This window comes from Asterias amurensis, chromosome 2 (assembly GCF_032118995.1).
Source record: "Asterias amurensis chromosome 2, ASM3211899v1".
Lineage (NCBI taxonomy): Eukaryota > Metazoa > Echinodermata > Asteroidea > Forcipulatida > Asteriidae > Asterias > Asterias amurensis.
In genome coordinates, this window is record NC_092649.1 from 29519439 (window position 1) to 29533700 (window position 14262).

At 38.9% G+C, this 14262-nt stretch overlaps 1 protein-coding gene across 4 annotated transcripts in view; it reads right to left on the reverse strand.

Moving 5' to 3' along the window:
• LOC139933787 (SLIT-ROBO Rho GTPase-activating protein 1-like) overlaps positions 1-14262 on the reverse strand; it is a 52125-nt gene that overhangs the window by 23964 nt on the left and 13899 nt on the right. For all 4 annotated transcript variants that reach the window (XM_071927993.1, XM_071927995.1, XM_071927996.1 and 1 more), the window contains exons 2-3: positions 9442-9619; positions 5383-5551 (exon numbers count right to left, since the gene is read on the reverse strand). In XM_071927993.1, coding sequence (XP_071784094.1) covers positions 5383-5551; positions 9442-9619 — 347 coding nt within the window. The remainder of the gene's footprint in view (positions 1-5382; positions 5552-9441; positions 9620-14262) is intronic.

Genomic DNA, 14262 nt, shown 5'->3' on the forward strand with positions numbered 1-14262 from the left:
AATTACCTTGAATAGCACAGCAAAAAAAAACTACACAAAATGTTTCATTTGCTACTCAACAATTTGGGAAATATTCAACTGAAGCCTGGATGTAAATATCACAAATGATACTGGCATGAAATTTCAAAAAACAAGGACTGAAACTTGAAAGCAAAAGTTTGACTAGAAACAAACGTTTCACTTTCTTTTACCTTCTCATTTTGAAAGTAATAGCTAGAAAGCTACTGCAAAAATATTGGTGTATAAATACACTTTGGAGATTTCCTGGCTACCTTTAGAAAGATAATACTGTATGTACATTTATCTTCCAGTACGCGCTAATCCACCAATCAGATGCTCGAACTACTAGGGGGATAAAAACATACATACTACTTCCTCTGTGACCGTCATTGCGTCACGCTCCGTATACAGACAGTGCAAAAATTACATTCTAAACTTGGTGCACTTCGTCGCAAAATAACATTCTGAAATATGAAACTTTGTGCGTTGACGTACGTGAAACTGGAAGATAAAACTCGTTATAACACGCGCCCTCGTGGAATACGAAAAAATATAGCGCATCTGCGTCCCATATCCAACTCAGCCTTCGGCCTCGTTGGATATGGGACGCAGAGCGCTATATTTTTCCGTATTCCACTCGCACTTGTGTGATAACTTATAGTATGCAAACTTGAATCTTCAATTCTAATTCTGGTCGATCAGTAGAGTGTAATATAAAAAGGCCCATGTTAAACCAGGTTCAATTTTGCAATATTTAAAGCTTCATGCCAAGTTTCATTAGTTAAAGACACTGGACATTATTGGTAATTGTCAAAGACCAGTCTCCTCACTTGGTGTATCTCAACATAGGCATAACATAACAAACCTGTGAAAATTTGAGCTCAATTGGTTGTCGTAGTTGCGAGATAATAATGAAAGAAAAAACACCCTTGTCACACAAAGTTGTGTGCATTCAGATGCTTAATTTCAGGACCTCAAATTCTAAATCTGAGGTCTCGAAATCGAATTCGTGGAAAATTACTTCTTTCTCAAAAACAATGTTTTATACTATCAACCTCTCCCCATTATTCGTTACCAAGTAAGGTTTTATGCTAATAATTATTTTGACTAATGACCAATAGTGTCCACTGCCTTCAAATAAAAAATACACTTAAATTGAAACGTAGATAGAACCCTCCCCCCCAAAAAAAAAAAAACATTCCCCTAACCCCTCCCCCTTTGCATAAGGAATAGTTGCATATAAAAATATGAGAATCCAGACTCAAAACTCGAACTTTGGAGGAATCGAACTCAATTGACCTGAATTGCACTCAAGACTCGGCCCAAGACTCAACATTCATTACATTACATGTTACTGACTCAACTACAACTCTGCCATGCAGCACATCTTTCGTATACAAGAGTCAGATGTGTATGTACTTGAAATTGTACCAACATTACAAGTCATTGGAGGGATAATATGTAAGGATTGGATTGTAATTTTACATATCATTGATGATGCATGATACGTGTATCAAGTCAAATTGTAAATTAGTATCCTGTTCATAACTAATCAAGTTAGCTCGGTTCATAGAGCAGGTCAATAACAATATTGCATTGCAAACGCTCATTATTATGTTTCATGCGGCGATGCCATTGAACTCAAGCAAACACAAACGAAAAAATTTCTTGAAGTACATTATGCAGTGAATTGAACTGGTATGTATGAACATCCATTCAGCTGCTGGACTGTGATAAATGATGCATGATTCTGTTGTAGACATTTGAAAGGAAGACTGCATCGGTAGTTTCAAGTCTGAGGCTACAGACCCACAAGAGTTTTTTGTTAATGATATTACACATTGTATTTTACTGTACAATATTAATGTGATTCCTACAGGATGGGATGTGCAGCTAACACTCATGTGGCTGACACTAGTATGGCTGACGCTAGTGGCACTGTGGTTGACGCTAGTGTGGCTGACACTACTGTGGCTGACACTAATATGGCTGACACTACTGTGGCTGACTCTTTAGTGGCCGACACTGGTGTGGCTGACTCTTTATTTGCTGACTCTTGTGTGGCTGAAACTACTGTGGCTGACTCTTTAGTGGCTGACACTGGTGTGGCTGACTCTTTAGTGGCTGACTCTTGTGTGGCTGACACTACTGTGGCTGACTCTTTAGTGGCTGACACTAGTGTGGCTGACACTAGTGTAGCAGACACTAGTGTGGCTGACGCTAGTGTGGCTGACACTAGAGTGGCCTACACATGTGTGGCTGACACTAGAGTGGCTGACACGACTGTGGCTTACACTGATGTGTCTGATTTATACTGGTGGGGCAACCAGTATGTTAAAATCTGCCAGCCACACTAGTGGAGCTACTATTATTTTCTTTATTGGGGGAGTGGGGGTGGGTTGTTCAACTTTAGAACCTTTAAAAACTTTTTTATGCTTTAAAATTATTTTTTATTTGTTCTATTATTCATCTCCAAAAGCTTGCTGATCCTGTAATAATGTACACACATGTACAAAGTACACTATAAATAAAAAACCTGGAGCATTTCCTTGTACAGAGATTTAATCTTGTAGTAAAGAAGTTTGGAACCTTCAAATGACACCCAAGTTTCACCCAATTGGCAAAGCATTAAATGACTCTTTCGAAACAAGGAAACTGTTTTCTAAATGCTCATGGCGACGATCAGTACCATATTATTCTCTCACTGGATGTAAATGTACATGTATGGTGTGCAGAATGCAGGGTGCTGATAGATTACAGCAGGCACGTTAAAGAATTTGCAGCCCACATGTACAAGTACAAGTTATTATAAAGTCCGCACAGGTTAAACCACCTGCCAATCTCTTCTAGAGAACGGAGTCGCTCTTTTCAAAAATGTATCATGGATGGGAACAGCATGGTCAATATTCTCTACCCCTCCCCCCTCCCATTCCCAAACTAAATAATGGGAAATTTACAAATAATGTTTTACATTTTGTGATTTTGCCTTAATGTTGTTGACCCACCCATCCAAATTTCGGAGTACATTTTAAAATCAAGTGTTTTTCCCTGTTTGCTTAAGTTGAAAACTAAATGGTTGAAGAAAAATTTAACATATAATCCACTAGCACAAAAAAAATCATACTTTCTGGCACCGAAATTCTAACAATTAATTAAGAAATTATTAATTTGTTTAATTTACACACAATGCAATTTCCCTTTTTAAAATATTATTCTTTATTTCACATTTCGTTATAAATACCCCCAAAAAGTCCTTTCTACAATAATATTGTAGTAGTACTCAAATAAATAAGTTTTGAATGCTTTGCAAATTGTTTAAATTTTTTCCTAACTCTTCCTTTTTTCTATTAATTTTTGACCGGATGGTCGTTTATCACTAAAGGTAGCCGATGCCAAAGATGTGGCGCCAACGTTTGCTGCGTTTCTGCATCTGAATAAAACAGCACAATCCAACCAACTGTATCTGACTGCACTTTGATTATCAACAAGAGCCGCTGACAACGTGGAATGAGTCATTCCATGCAGGGTCTGCCCATTACTCAAAGATCTGTTTATATCCCATTGACTCATTCCTCTCCTCAGACGGCGATTCCACGCTGCGATGATGCTAATCTGTCAAATTGTTCCCATTGTCCCAAATAATCAACACGTCAACATTTCAACAGGCTTGTATTCATATCTTTTGACGAATTGGACTTTTAGAAAGCCCAATAAATATATATAAAAACCATTTCCGTGCATCGTTTGTAATTTGCTGTGCTCCCCAATGCGGTGTTTCAAGTCTGTGACAATGCGGCGGCTGCAGATGTTGTTAGATTAAATGCAAATAACCCAAGGCTGGATTGTGTATATCCAGCAATGCCTGGAGTAAGACAGAAAGTCTTACCAGCGCACATCCTTTTGAGGTTAGAGAAACACAATTCAGATACTGTAACATAATTAGACTTGACCACTATTTACTAGAACCCCCTGGGTAAAACGATTGTATTTTGCGCTCTACGGCAAACCTCCAAGCCAAACGATAAACTAAACATAGGACACAGGCAGTGGGCAGTTGACCATAACTAATGTGGCCAGGATACCAATTCAATCCACCAAGGTTCCTGTAGAGATGAATGCCTTTTTAGTTTTATGACAAATTGCCCAGCACGGGCCAAAAGGGCGTTCAAGGTGAAAGATACAAGAAAAATCAAGACAATTTTAAAGAGTCAAGAGATCTGTTAACGTTTCGTTTAAACTAGGAATAGATTGCAAGTTGGTAGCAAGCAAGATACAGGTGAGGAATTCTAAAATGCAGCAGTATGTGGGAAGCTTTTGAATATCTCACTGTATTGGCCTTTACAGAAGATGCCAAGTGAAGGCTTGAGTGATTTGGAATTTTTCCATCTGCTCATTGTAGCATGAGGATTTTGCACGTTCCGAGCACAACCTTTGTAAAGTGCAGACCACCACATTTCAAATGCAGGCTTGATACTTTGTTCTAGTCGGGGCAAGGCAGTCTTTCCTAACTGAAGGCACCTTTCTATGTTAGAAATGTAATCTGGAACAGGTCAAAGGGCACCAAGGCAATGGCCTAGAGCATTGAGACATTGCGTCCAGTGCCTCAGTGAAGAATCAAGAGAGCTACCAAAGAAAGGATGCTGGGTCCATCTCAAATTAACAAACTAACAAAAGATGACCGAAGTAGAAAGTACAAAGCTTTATCAAACAGTAGTCATGTTACATCCCATTCATGATGTGATTTTCTTTTTTTAGGAAACTGTGGAGAGGTGTGTCATTATATATTGCCGAAAGGAAAGTGTTTCATCAGTAGTAGAGATGAATCAGATGATCACCACACCCAGCTATTGTATGACAATTTGATATACAATCTGCTCATCAAACAGCTCTTTATTTGTACGTTTTGTCGTACAGAAGGTTTAGCAGCTGATGACAAAGGAATCAATAAATGTGGATTACATTACATGTAGAAAAGGTGACTAGATGGAGAGAAATATGAGACAATGGCCACCAAGTTAGAAACAAGTAGATGACACTGGGGAGGAGAGGTAGTACAATGTTGGACCAGATCCAGCACTTCAGGAAAGTGTAAGGATGAAAGAAAGAAAAAATGTGTCACAAACAAATCGTGGTGAATCATTCCTCACAGATCAACATGTTGTATGACATCAACGCACTTTTGCGCTGTGTTTGGTTTTTGAACTTTTTGTGGTTTTCGTTGTCAGTTCCTTCATAGTCATTACAGAAACCTAAGAATGAAAGTGCCTCCACACCTCCACACAGAGTCAAGAAGTTCACAACCTTTACTTTTCAAATAAAGCTTTCAAATGTCAGTTGTTCAAAGCAAAAAAGAATTCCTACCCCTAATTCCTAGCAACCCACCTTTTTGTAGACGTTATCAAGCCCCTCTCGGATGGTCACAAAGTTGTTTGAAAGATTGTAGTTTAGACATTGGCTGAGTGTTGCATGCTGCTTGTATTGACTTCTTGTCATGTCTACCAGGGTGTTCCAGCATGTTGTGGTTGATGGGATCAAGCCATCTTTGTCTTTCCTAAAAACAGATGGAGATAAATCTCAAAATTAATAACAATAATAACAACAACAATAGTGGCTTCTTGAAGAGCTCTAATGCATCACTTGTTGATGCGTATAGCGCTCCCAACATTAATAACACTAGTCACTGGGCCATTCATTCCTTAAAGCATCTCATCTAGAGCATGTGCTGCCAAAAGTGTCATGAACAAGATTCGAACCCATATCCCGATGACTTAGCCACCTGGGCCCAATTTCATAGAGTGGAACATCAGTTGCAACAGTGCAAACTTCGTGGAATGTTGGCAGGTAACCTACTTCTGCTTAGCAAGATTTGTCTGTGCTTAGCAGCTTTATGTGCTTACAGGCTTTATGAGATTGGGTCCAGAAAATTAAAAGTTTTGTTAATGTACCATAATGACTATTTAAAAAAAGTTCACACATATATAATCATATGATTTGTGACATCTAGCTAGAGACCTACACATTATAAGACATTAGAAAAAGTAAGATCGGGATTAGGTTTAGAATCTACTTGAACAGTGTTCAAGATTCAGTTTTCTTTATGGCACTGAAAAGGAGGAAATGAACCGAAGATTAGCAAAAAAGTTGCATGCCTACCCTTTAAACCCCTTTCCATGACTCGTGTCACGGCACAATAGCTTGATTTATTTCCCAATGGAGCAAAGGCACATATTACTTCCTTCTAAAGCTTTGAAGTACATGTCATGCTGAAGTTTGAGATGAGTGAATGATATCTGTGAATCCTCTATCAATGCATAACCTATTAAAAGGTTTGTAAAGACTTTTTCTTTGAAATTTTCGGTGAACTCATTGTAACCAATATACAGTTTGGAAAGAGTATACTTCATTCAAATATTTGATGCATTTGAATGTACATGTAATCACGATGCCAAATTTTGATCTTCCATTTCAAAATATTGGTGAGAAAAGTATCGACACGTACCGTCCGATGCACATAGCCAAAGCTATAGAGCAGAATGGGGGGGGGGGGGGGGGTGGGGTGGGGGTGTTTATAGCAGTGTCACTTTCAAATCTTGCGAGATTAAGAGGAAATGCAATTGTATGGCTTCCCGTTCTGTGTGTACATTGTAACATGACACTGTAAGACTCCATTCATACACTGTTTTATGAAATTCAAACAGGTCCGATTTCTTGAATAATACGGGTGATCCGCAATACAGAAGAGGCCAATTCATGCACAGCATCATTGGAAAGAGGTTATACTTTTAACTCATCTTAAAGTGCTGCTCCAAACAACCCCAGTTGTTTTGGATCATTTGTGGTTTGCATAGCGTCATAGATGTACTTGTCTGTGTTTACAGAATAAGACATGTTGGTAAGATGGTATTTTTTGAGGGTCTGGTTGATATTTGAGGTCGTTCACACGCCGTACTAAAGTTGGTCTAAGTCCACTTAGACCGGTTCGGGTTCAACTTTTGTGCGTGTGAACGCAAATAAAGTTAGACCGGATCGGGTTTAAACCCCAAAACTTAAACCGTCCAGCGAGGCGGTCTAAGTCTAAACCGGTTCGGGTTTATCTTTTAACACTGCGTGTGGACAGAATGACATCCGGTTTTAACTCACAACGGACGACCCATTGTGTGGTTCAATGCACACGCCCGGAACCCGGAGTGCTTGTATACGGCTTCTGTTGCCTCCGATGCTGAAAAGCACCGAGTATTTATATTACTTTCTTGCCGCTTACCGAGTTGGCGAAACCCTCTCGATCAGTGTATGCAGTTTAACAAAGGCACACGCCCATGATTTATTAAATTCTGAAACAAAATTATATTTTCCAAGCTTTTGTTGTTGAGTGTCCTACAATAAATTGAAACTGTTTTTTATGCGTATACTACGAGCGCAGCGAAGAAGCATATTTGTATTGCTTCTCACATGTACAGCGCTGCCATCCCATAGTGATCACTCTCTGATATCCCATAGTTATCCATGACCGATCCAGTGGATGTGCCTTTCTATTGCCGTCACCGTTACTAGCAATCTAGGAGAATGAACTGCAGTGGGCACGAGGCTGTGTGTAGGGGAAATTCCCTACGCCAGCAATATCACCACGTTGTTGGGAAGTTGGGAAAATACTGCAAAGTACATGTCGTAACTTGCACGTGTGTAGTTGTGTTTATGAACGAATCGGAATAAAAATCGCGGCACCAGCTTTTGAGAGATCGCAACTTCCAATCGATTGAAGTACAAACTAAAAGTATTTATTTAATCGGAAACAGTGGTATAAAACGAAACACAAAAATGAAACGTGTTCTGTTTCATGGAATATGGACAACATTTTGGTGAGTTTTCTCGGCGGTTTGTATCAGTATTTTGTTTGTTTAAAAAAATAATTTCGAGTCGTGTTCATGTTTGTTTTAAGTGCCCATATCCTCCCAACGGTAAAACTGTTACCGCGTTCGATTGAGCCATTTGTATCCAATAATATGCCCTGTCTGATCATCCAGGGCATGGGGCACTCGGTATCTCGGCATACTCGGTGCGTGAATCTGATAATAAAACCGGATGTTAGAGCAACGGGGTCGCGTCTACTTTGACCTCTTAAAACCGAAGATAAACCGGATCGGGTTTAACTCTGTGCTGTCTGAACGCAATGGGTTTTTATTTTTACGACCACCCCCCGCTGCTCGTAAAAGTTAGACCGGTTCGGGTCTAAGTTAGTACGCTGTCTGAACATACCAGTGACCTGCGAGTGTGATTAATTTCAGGTGAAAGCTTTGTGGTTGAAATAGATTTTCTGCATGTTCTGGGGTGAACTACAGATCATGAAATGCATTCCTGTACTATGTAGTATCAACCTTACGCCTAAAATCAACAGTTCATTTCTTTTCACGATAACAGCAGTCCGCTCTTGTTAGAGAACTGTTAAAGAGAGGTTAGACTGCTTCCGTTTCCTTGTTTTGCTGGCCTCTTACAACAAGAGGCAGTCCCGGCAGGAGTCCCAAAGAGTACATTCTGAAGTCCTGAATCTCATTTGTGCTTTGTGTTTGTTTTACTGTCCACTAAGAATGTTCCGTTATAAAGAAGCAAGTTGGCCAGTCCTAGTGATTATATTATATGGAAAGTTAACTCTACGCTGTACCTTTAAGTTCACCTCAACCTTTACCAAACATCAGTTTTTTTGTCTTATAAAAAACCCATTAACAATAACCTACAATAAACTGTTCTTCATGCCTTAAACCACACAACAGGGAATTTGGTGTGTTTTCAACCCAACCTTTACACCCAACAACACTGTATCATATTTAAAAGGCTCTACATGTACCCCAACCTTTATACCCAAAGAAAGGGCAGGCATTTTACCCACTGCAAATATGGATGTGCACATCACGTGCTACCTGCTGAGAAGTGTCACATCCAATGAATGAATAGTCCGTGCATACAAGCAGAGGGTTCGCTCCGGCTGTCCTTACACGCCGTGTTTGCACAGGAAAGCCCTTTTATGGCTACACGATACAAGAGAAAATAAAACCCACTCAGGCAGAAGGATTCTCAGTGCATCAATACATTTTTTTTTTTAAGGTAAAAATTGTAAGCCAGGAATATTAATTGACTCAAAAAGCAATGTGATGACTGTGATAATAGTATAGTGCTTATTTATGGCATTTTCAAGGCATCGACTTTCATCTTTGTAAGGGAACCACCATTTTTAATTTGCTAAATGGCATTTTATTTGGAAAATCTTATAACTTTTAAAGAGGGACCAAGTCCAAGATCAGGGCAACAGAGGCGATGGCCTCCATGTAATTCCAGGCCTGCATCATTGTCTCGTCTCTTGTAAGAAATACATACCGCATGCATCACTCAATAAGGGAGTTTTAGTCTAACTTTAACATCATTGATTTAGAGAACATCAAACAAACTTACTGTACGGCTTTCTGTCTCCTTGTCAGTCGTTCGTGGAGTCGTTCAAGGTTCTTGGCATATTCCATCTCCACCTCAGCACGTTGCTTGAAGTATTCCTGGAAGTCTTGGAGTTGTTCCCGTTGGGCGTCATAACGATTATCTAAAGATCTCAGTTGGTCGGTTAGTCTTTGACGAATATCTGCAAGAAGATGAAACCATATTTCTATGAAATAGGTAATTGCTAGACTTGACTCATGAGGCAATTTCTGTAGGAATGTGTTGTCAGTTGCTTTGGTTCCTAAGAATGGTTGCATTCCATTTCTCATTCAGGCAGTTTGTGAATGTTGTAGCTGTGTCAGGCAGTATTCGTCAGTTATTTTGTCAATTTATCAGACTCAGAAGAAATGCTGAAACCAACTACATGTACAAGTAGAATCAAAAAGCTTTTTCCCATCTGTCGTAGAGTACCATAGACCTTGCTTGCCTGATTGAAATACACAAATTTTCTCAAGTGTTCTAAACATCTCGGTTTCTTTCCTACAATGTCTGGGAAGCCATTCAAGTTAAATGGCAAAGGTTCAAAATTATTTTACAAAGTTTGAGAAAAATAACAAACATTGGCATATAGGGTGATGGGTGCTACCACACATTTTACCATATTTAAGCCAGCAATGTGTTTGAGAGCCTCGTGGAAGCATTATACTTTGAATTCTGACACACCATATTTTCATTTTCATAGCAAGTGTAGTACACAGTTTTTAAAAAAAAAATTAATTTACACTAAATTTTGACAAATATTCAGTAAACTTGGATATACCCCAGTACCCCTGATTTTAAAACCCACGTATAACAACCCTGTTTACTTCCTCCATGATTTTAGTGGTCCTGAATATAAGACTACTACACCAATCAGCCGTGATTGAACACAGAACGAACATGTCAACACACGACAAGTATTAAAATCACAAGCCAGAATCCAAGCAAATTAAGGCGCCGAGAATATGCCATATCGCAATCATCACCAGCCAATTGCATCAACACTAGATACAGTAAGCCTGGTAAATGTCCAACATGTACGTATACAGTGTATACATGTAATCAAATGCAACCAGACAAAGTGCCAAGCATGCCTCACTATCTCTCTGAAACAAGCAAATCAGTTTTTGTTCCACTTGCACACTGTATTTTGATTTGTTTATTTTTTAACTTTTTGTCCCTGAACATTGGAGAGTGATATAATGTATCGCACTGAATACATCCCATAGACTGCAGTAATCATACCTACATGTAGGAGTTAAAGTTTGGAGTACAGGTGTACTTAAAGCTAACTGTGTAACATTACAATCATCTATCATGTCTAGCGTAGGGTTTGGTTACAGTACTTCTATTTCAACTTAAAGGCAGTGGACACTATTGGTAATTGTCAAAGACTAGCCTTCACAGTTGGTGTATCTCAACATATATGCATAAAATAACAAACCTGTGAAAATTTGAGCTCATTCGGTCATTGAATTTGCGAGATAATAATGAAAGAAAAAACACCCTTGTCACACGAAGTTGTACAGTTGTACGTGCGTTTAGATGGTTGATTTCGAGACCTCAAGTTTTAAACTTGAGGTCTTGAAATCAAACTCGTGGAAAATTACTTCTTTCTCGAAAACTATGGCACTTCAGAGGGAGCGTTGTTTTATACCATCAACTTCTCCCCATTACTCGTCACCAGAAAAGGTTTTATGCTAATAATTATTTTGAGTGATTACCAATAGTGTCCACTGCCTTTAATCAAAAACACTAAAAAGGCCAACTCCTTCAATATCCAACAATGTACTTGCTAAAACGAAAGAATTAGGACTTGGGCAATCAGTCATCTTTAATCTGGCTTTAAATTAGGGTTTTTGGTCTTATTAAAACTTTCTGCTAAGATACATTTTTTTTTTTTTACATTGTATATTGTAAGTTAGGATGTGCATAAAAATGTTTCCAAGACAGTTGTGCATGCCTAACTACATCTACATCCCCATCTAATCACACAAGCCTGCAATACTACACCTACATACATTTGTGTAATGTGTATTTCACATGATTTATGACTTAAATGCCCCAGCCAGGTTAAACGAAGATGAGTCCCTGGATACAGATATCACATTGACTGATGATACATTTGTCTCAATATGGAAAACGACAGTGTATGCCTAGCATTTCAAAGAGGTCAATGAAGTCTTGCTTACTGTTTTCTTGGTACTTACACGTATTCATCAAGTTGATGCCCCTTAAAATATTTCCGCACATCACAAACATTGTTAGTGAAAGTGCCCCATTTAAATTTGATAGAGAGTACCCATTCAAACATGAAATTCCATTCCTGAGAGAGTGACTGCCACTGCCAGGCAGGGGCCACCAGATGGCCCACTGCACTTTCGCAGTGCATTATGCGAACTGAAACTACTGTAGATGTATCAAAACCAGCGACAAAAATACGAAAGAAAACGAGAGTGACCAAATACATAAATACTGTACAATCACATGGAAAAGGCTAAATATTTCATGTAGTGTACCTGTATACATCGTCATCATCTTTCATCTTCCTATAGGCCTACTGTGTAGCTGAGTAAACTTGCACATCCCACAAACTTCGGGTCAAACCCCTCCTCTTAAAGACACAATACAAAGTACTGGGTTCTTTCACCAGCAGTACACAGCCCACAAGACCTACGTCCCATCCAAAGGACAAAGTGCATTGCTTATGGACACAAGTGTCAGGACCGGGACTCGAACCGGGACTCAAACCCGAGTCTGGTGCGCCTGACCACTCGACATGACACACTATGTATCAGCGTTTACAATAAATGTTATGGGTTATGTAAATTAAACACATTACCAAGGAAATACAGTAATGGCGACCTTCATTTTATATTCAATTGTTTCAATTATAAAATCCATCGTTTTGAAGGCTGTTTAATATAAAGAGTGACACATTAACTGTGTCTTTAAAATTCCCATAACAATCTCACCCCTTATAAAACCTGCAAAGCACGCCACAGTGACAAGCTCACTTGACCATGGACTATGAAATGATTTATACACATTCTATAAATACCACACACATTCTCCATACAACGCCACTAAGGAAATTATATCAGGGTGTTATTTTATCAATAAACACAGCTTGTAATGGTTAAGCATTATTGCCATCAAATTTAAATCCCACCGGGCCCCGTACAGTTAGACAATGAAATCAGTGACGAAAGATTAGTTTACCGCAGGTTACTCCATTAGCTGTGCAGTCTACACTGGTTGAATGCGTGGAATTTGATAGCCAACACTTATAATTTACATATGAAATGATAAAGTGATAAAGAATGTAACTTATGCTTAGTGAAATATCCAGTAATATGATTAATTTGTTATTGTTGTGCTGGTGACTGCACCCGCGTATTACGAATGCTGTATGATGATTGTATCTATAGACAATAGTATTATTTTCATTGGAAATAATTGATTTCCATCAAAGACACAAAAACAACAGTAACATTTCCTGTCAAAGGAGAGGTTGTTTTTATAATCAAATTAATTTTACCAGTATTTATCAGTAAAGGACATCAGTTCTATTATTTCTACTTTTGATTGTTGTTGTTTTTATATATTGTTTGTTTGTTTGTTTGTTTACGTAACACGCAGAAGTATTTAGCTTACACACAATTCTACAAAGGCATAAAAAAATTCCAACTGTGTGCAAATATCTTTTTTGGGAGGAGTGCTAGCTCTGAGAAGAGCTGACGTGGTCTCAACATTTATACAGTATACAGTACTCTACTTGCCTGCAAGAGGAATCTTCAATAACAAAACACTTAACATTACAAGTCAAGAAGATCACATGAGCAAAAACATAGTCTCCATCAACTGCACATAAAATTCATCCCGTGTTTATATCCAGAATTAGTCACACTATTTAACTTTGTAATATACAGATCTTTTACATAGTATAATTCCAGAATTAATTAATTAATTACACCACTTTTTAAGCCCAAACTCTTCGTTGGTTTTCCCCCCAAAAGTAACAAGTCTGAGAAAGTGTGTATTTTCTATCAGTTGACAATTTAAGTTACATTTATTACCTTGAGATATCGCCCTTGTTGACTGCAGGCAGAGGTTCTTCATTATAACAAAAACAAAGCTCCTAGAGTTTGATACAGTGTGTACATTAAACGAGACCACGAAAGGAACAACCAAGGCTAAGAGAGGACTGCTCCCACCACTGTGTACTGCACTACATCCAAGCTCCAAATGACGTTGAGCCAAACAACGGTGAGCCAACTGCCCCGTTCTAAAATGATGCACCATGTATCATCATCATCCTCCACAACACCGCGTTGACAACCACCAAGATTGCTTTGTGCTCGCATCAGTCTGGCTCCGGGCTATTCTAAATATTATTAGCTGCATGAATAATAGGGGGCGGAGGAGGGGAGTCTGAAACCAGCATGCTCCTCTCTGACAGCGACTCAGCGGCCCTGCTTCGGGCCAGCTTTGGCTGTAACAACAGCTCAGTATCACACCACTCTGATTTTATTTGTTTGAAAGCTGACCCACAAGGGACTTTATAACCTTATAGCACCAATAATTATTTTCAGGGATTTTTTTGTTCTGCTGGATATTCTTTTCTCCCTCGGTCATAATCAGCTGGACGCTTCTAACTTTACCTCATCCCCCAATCATTTAGAGCTATCTCGGCGGACTCAATTATCTGGTTATAACTGGATCACATACCCTGCAGCACTACTGGCAGTAGGCATCTAATTTACCTCTAATTCTAACTCCCTACTTCAGATCCAAGTCGGCTGT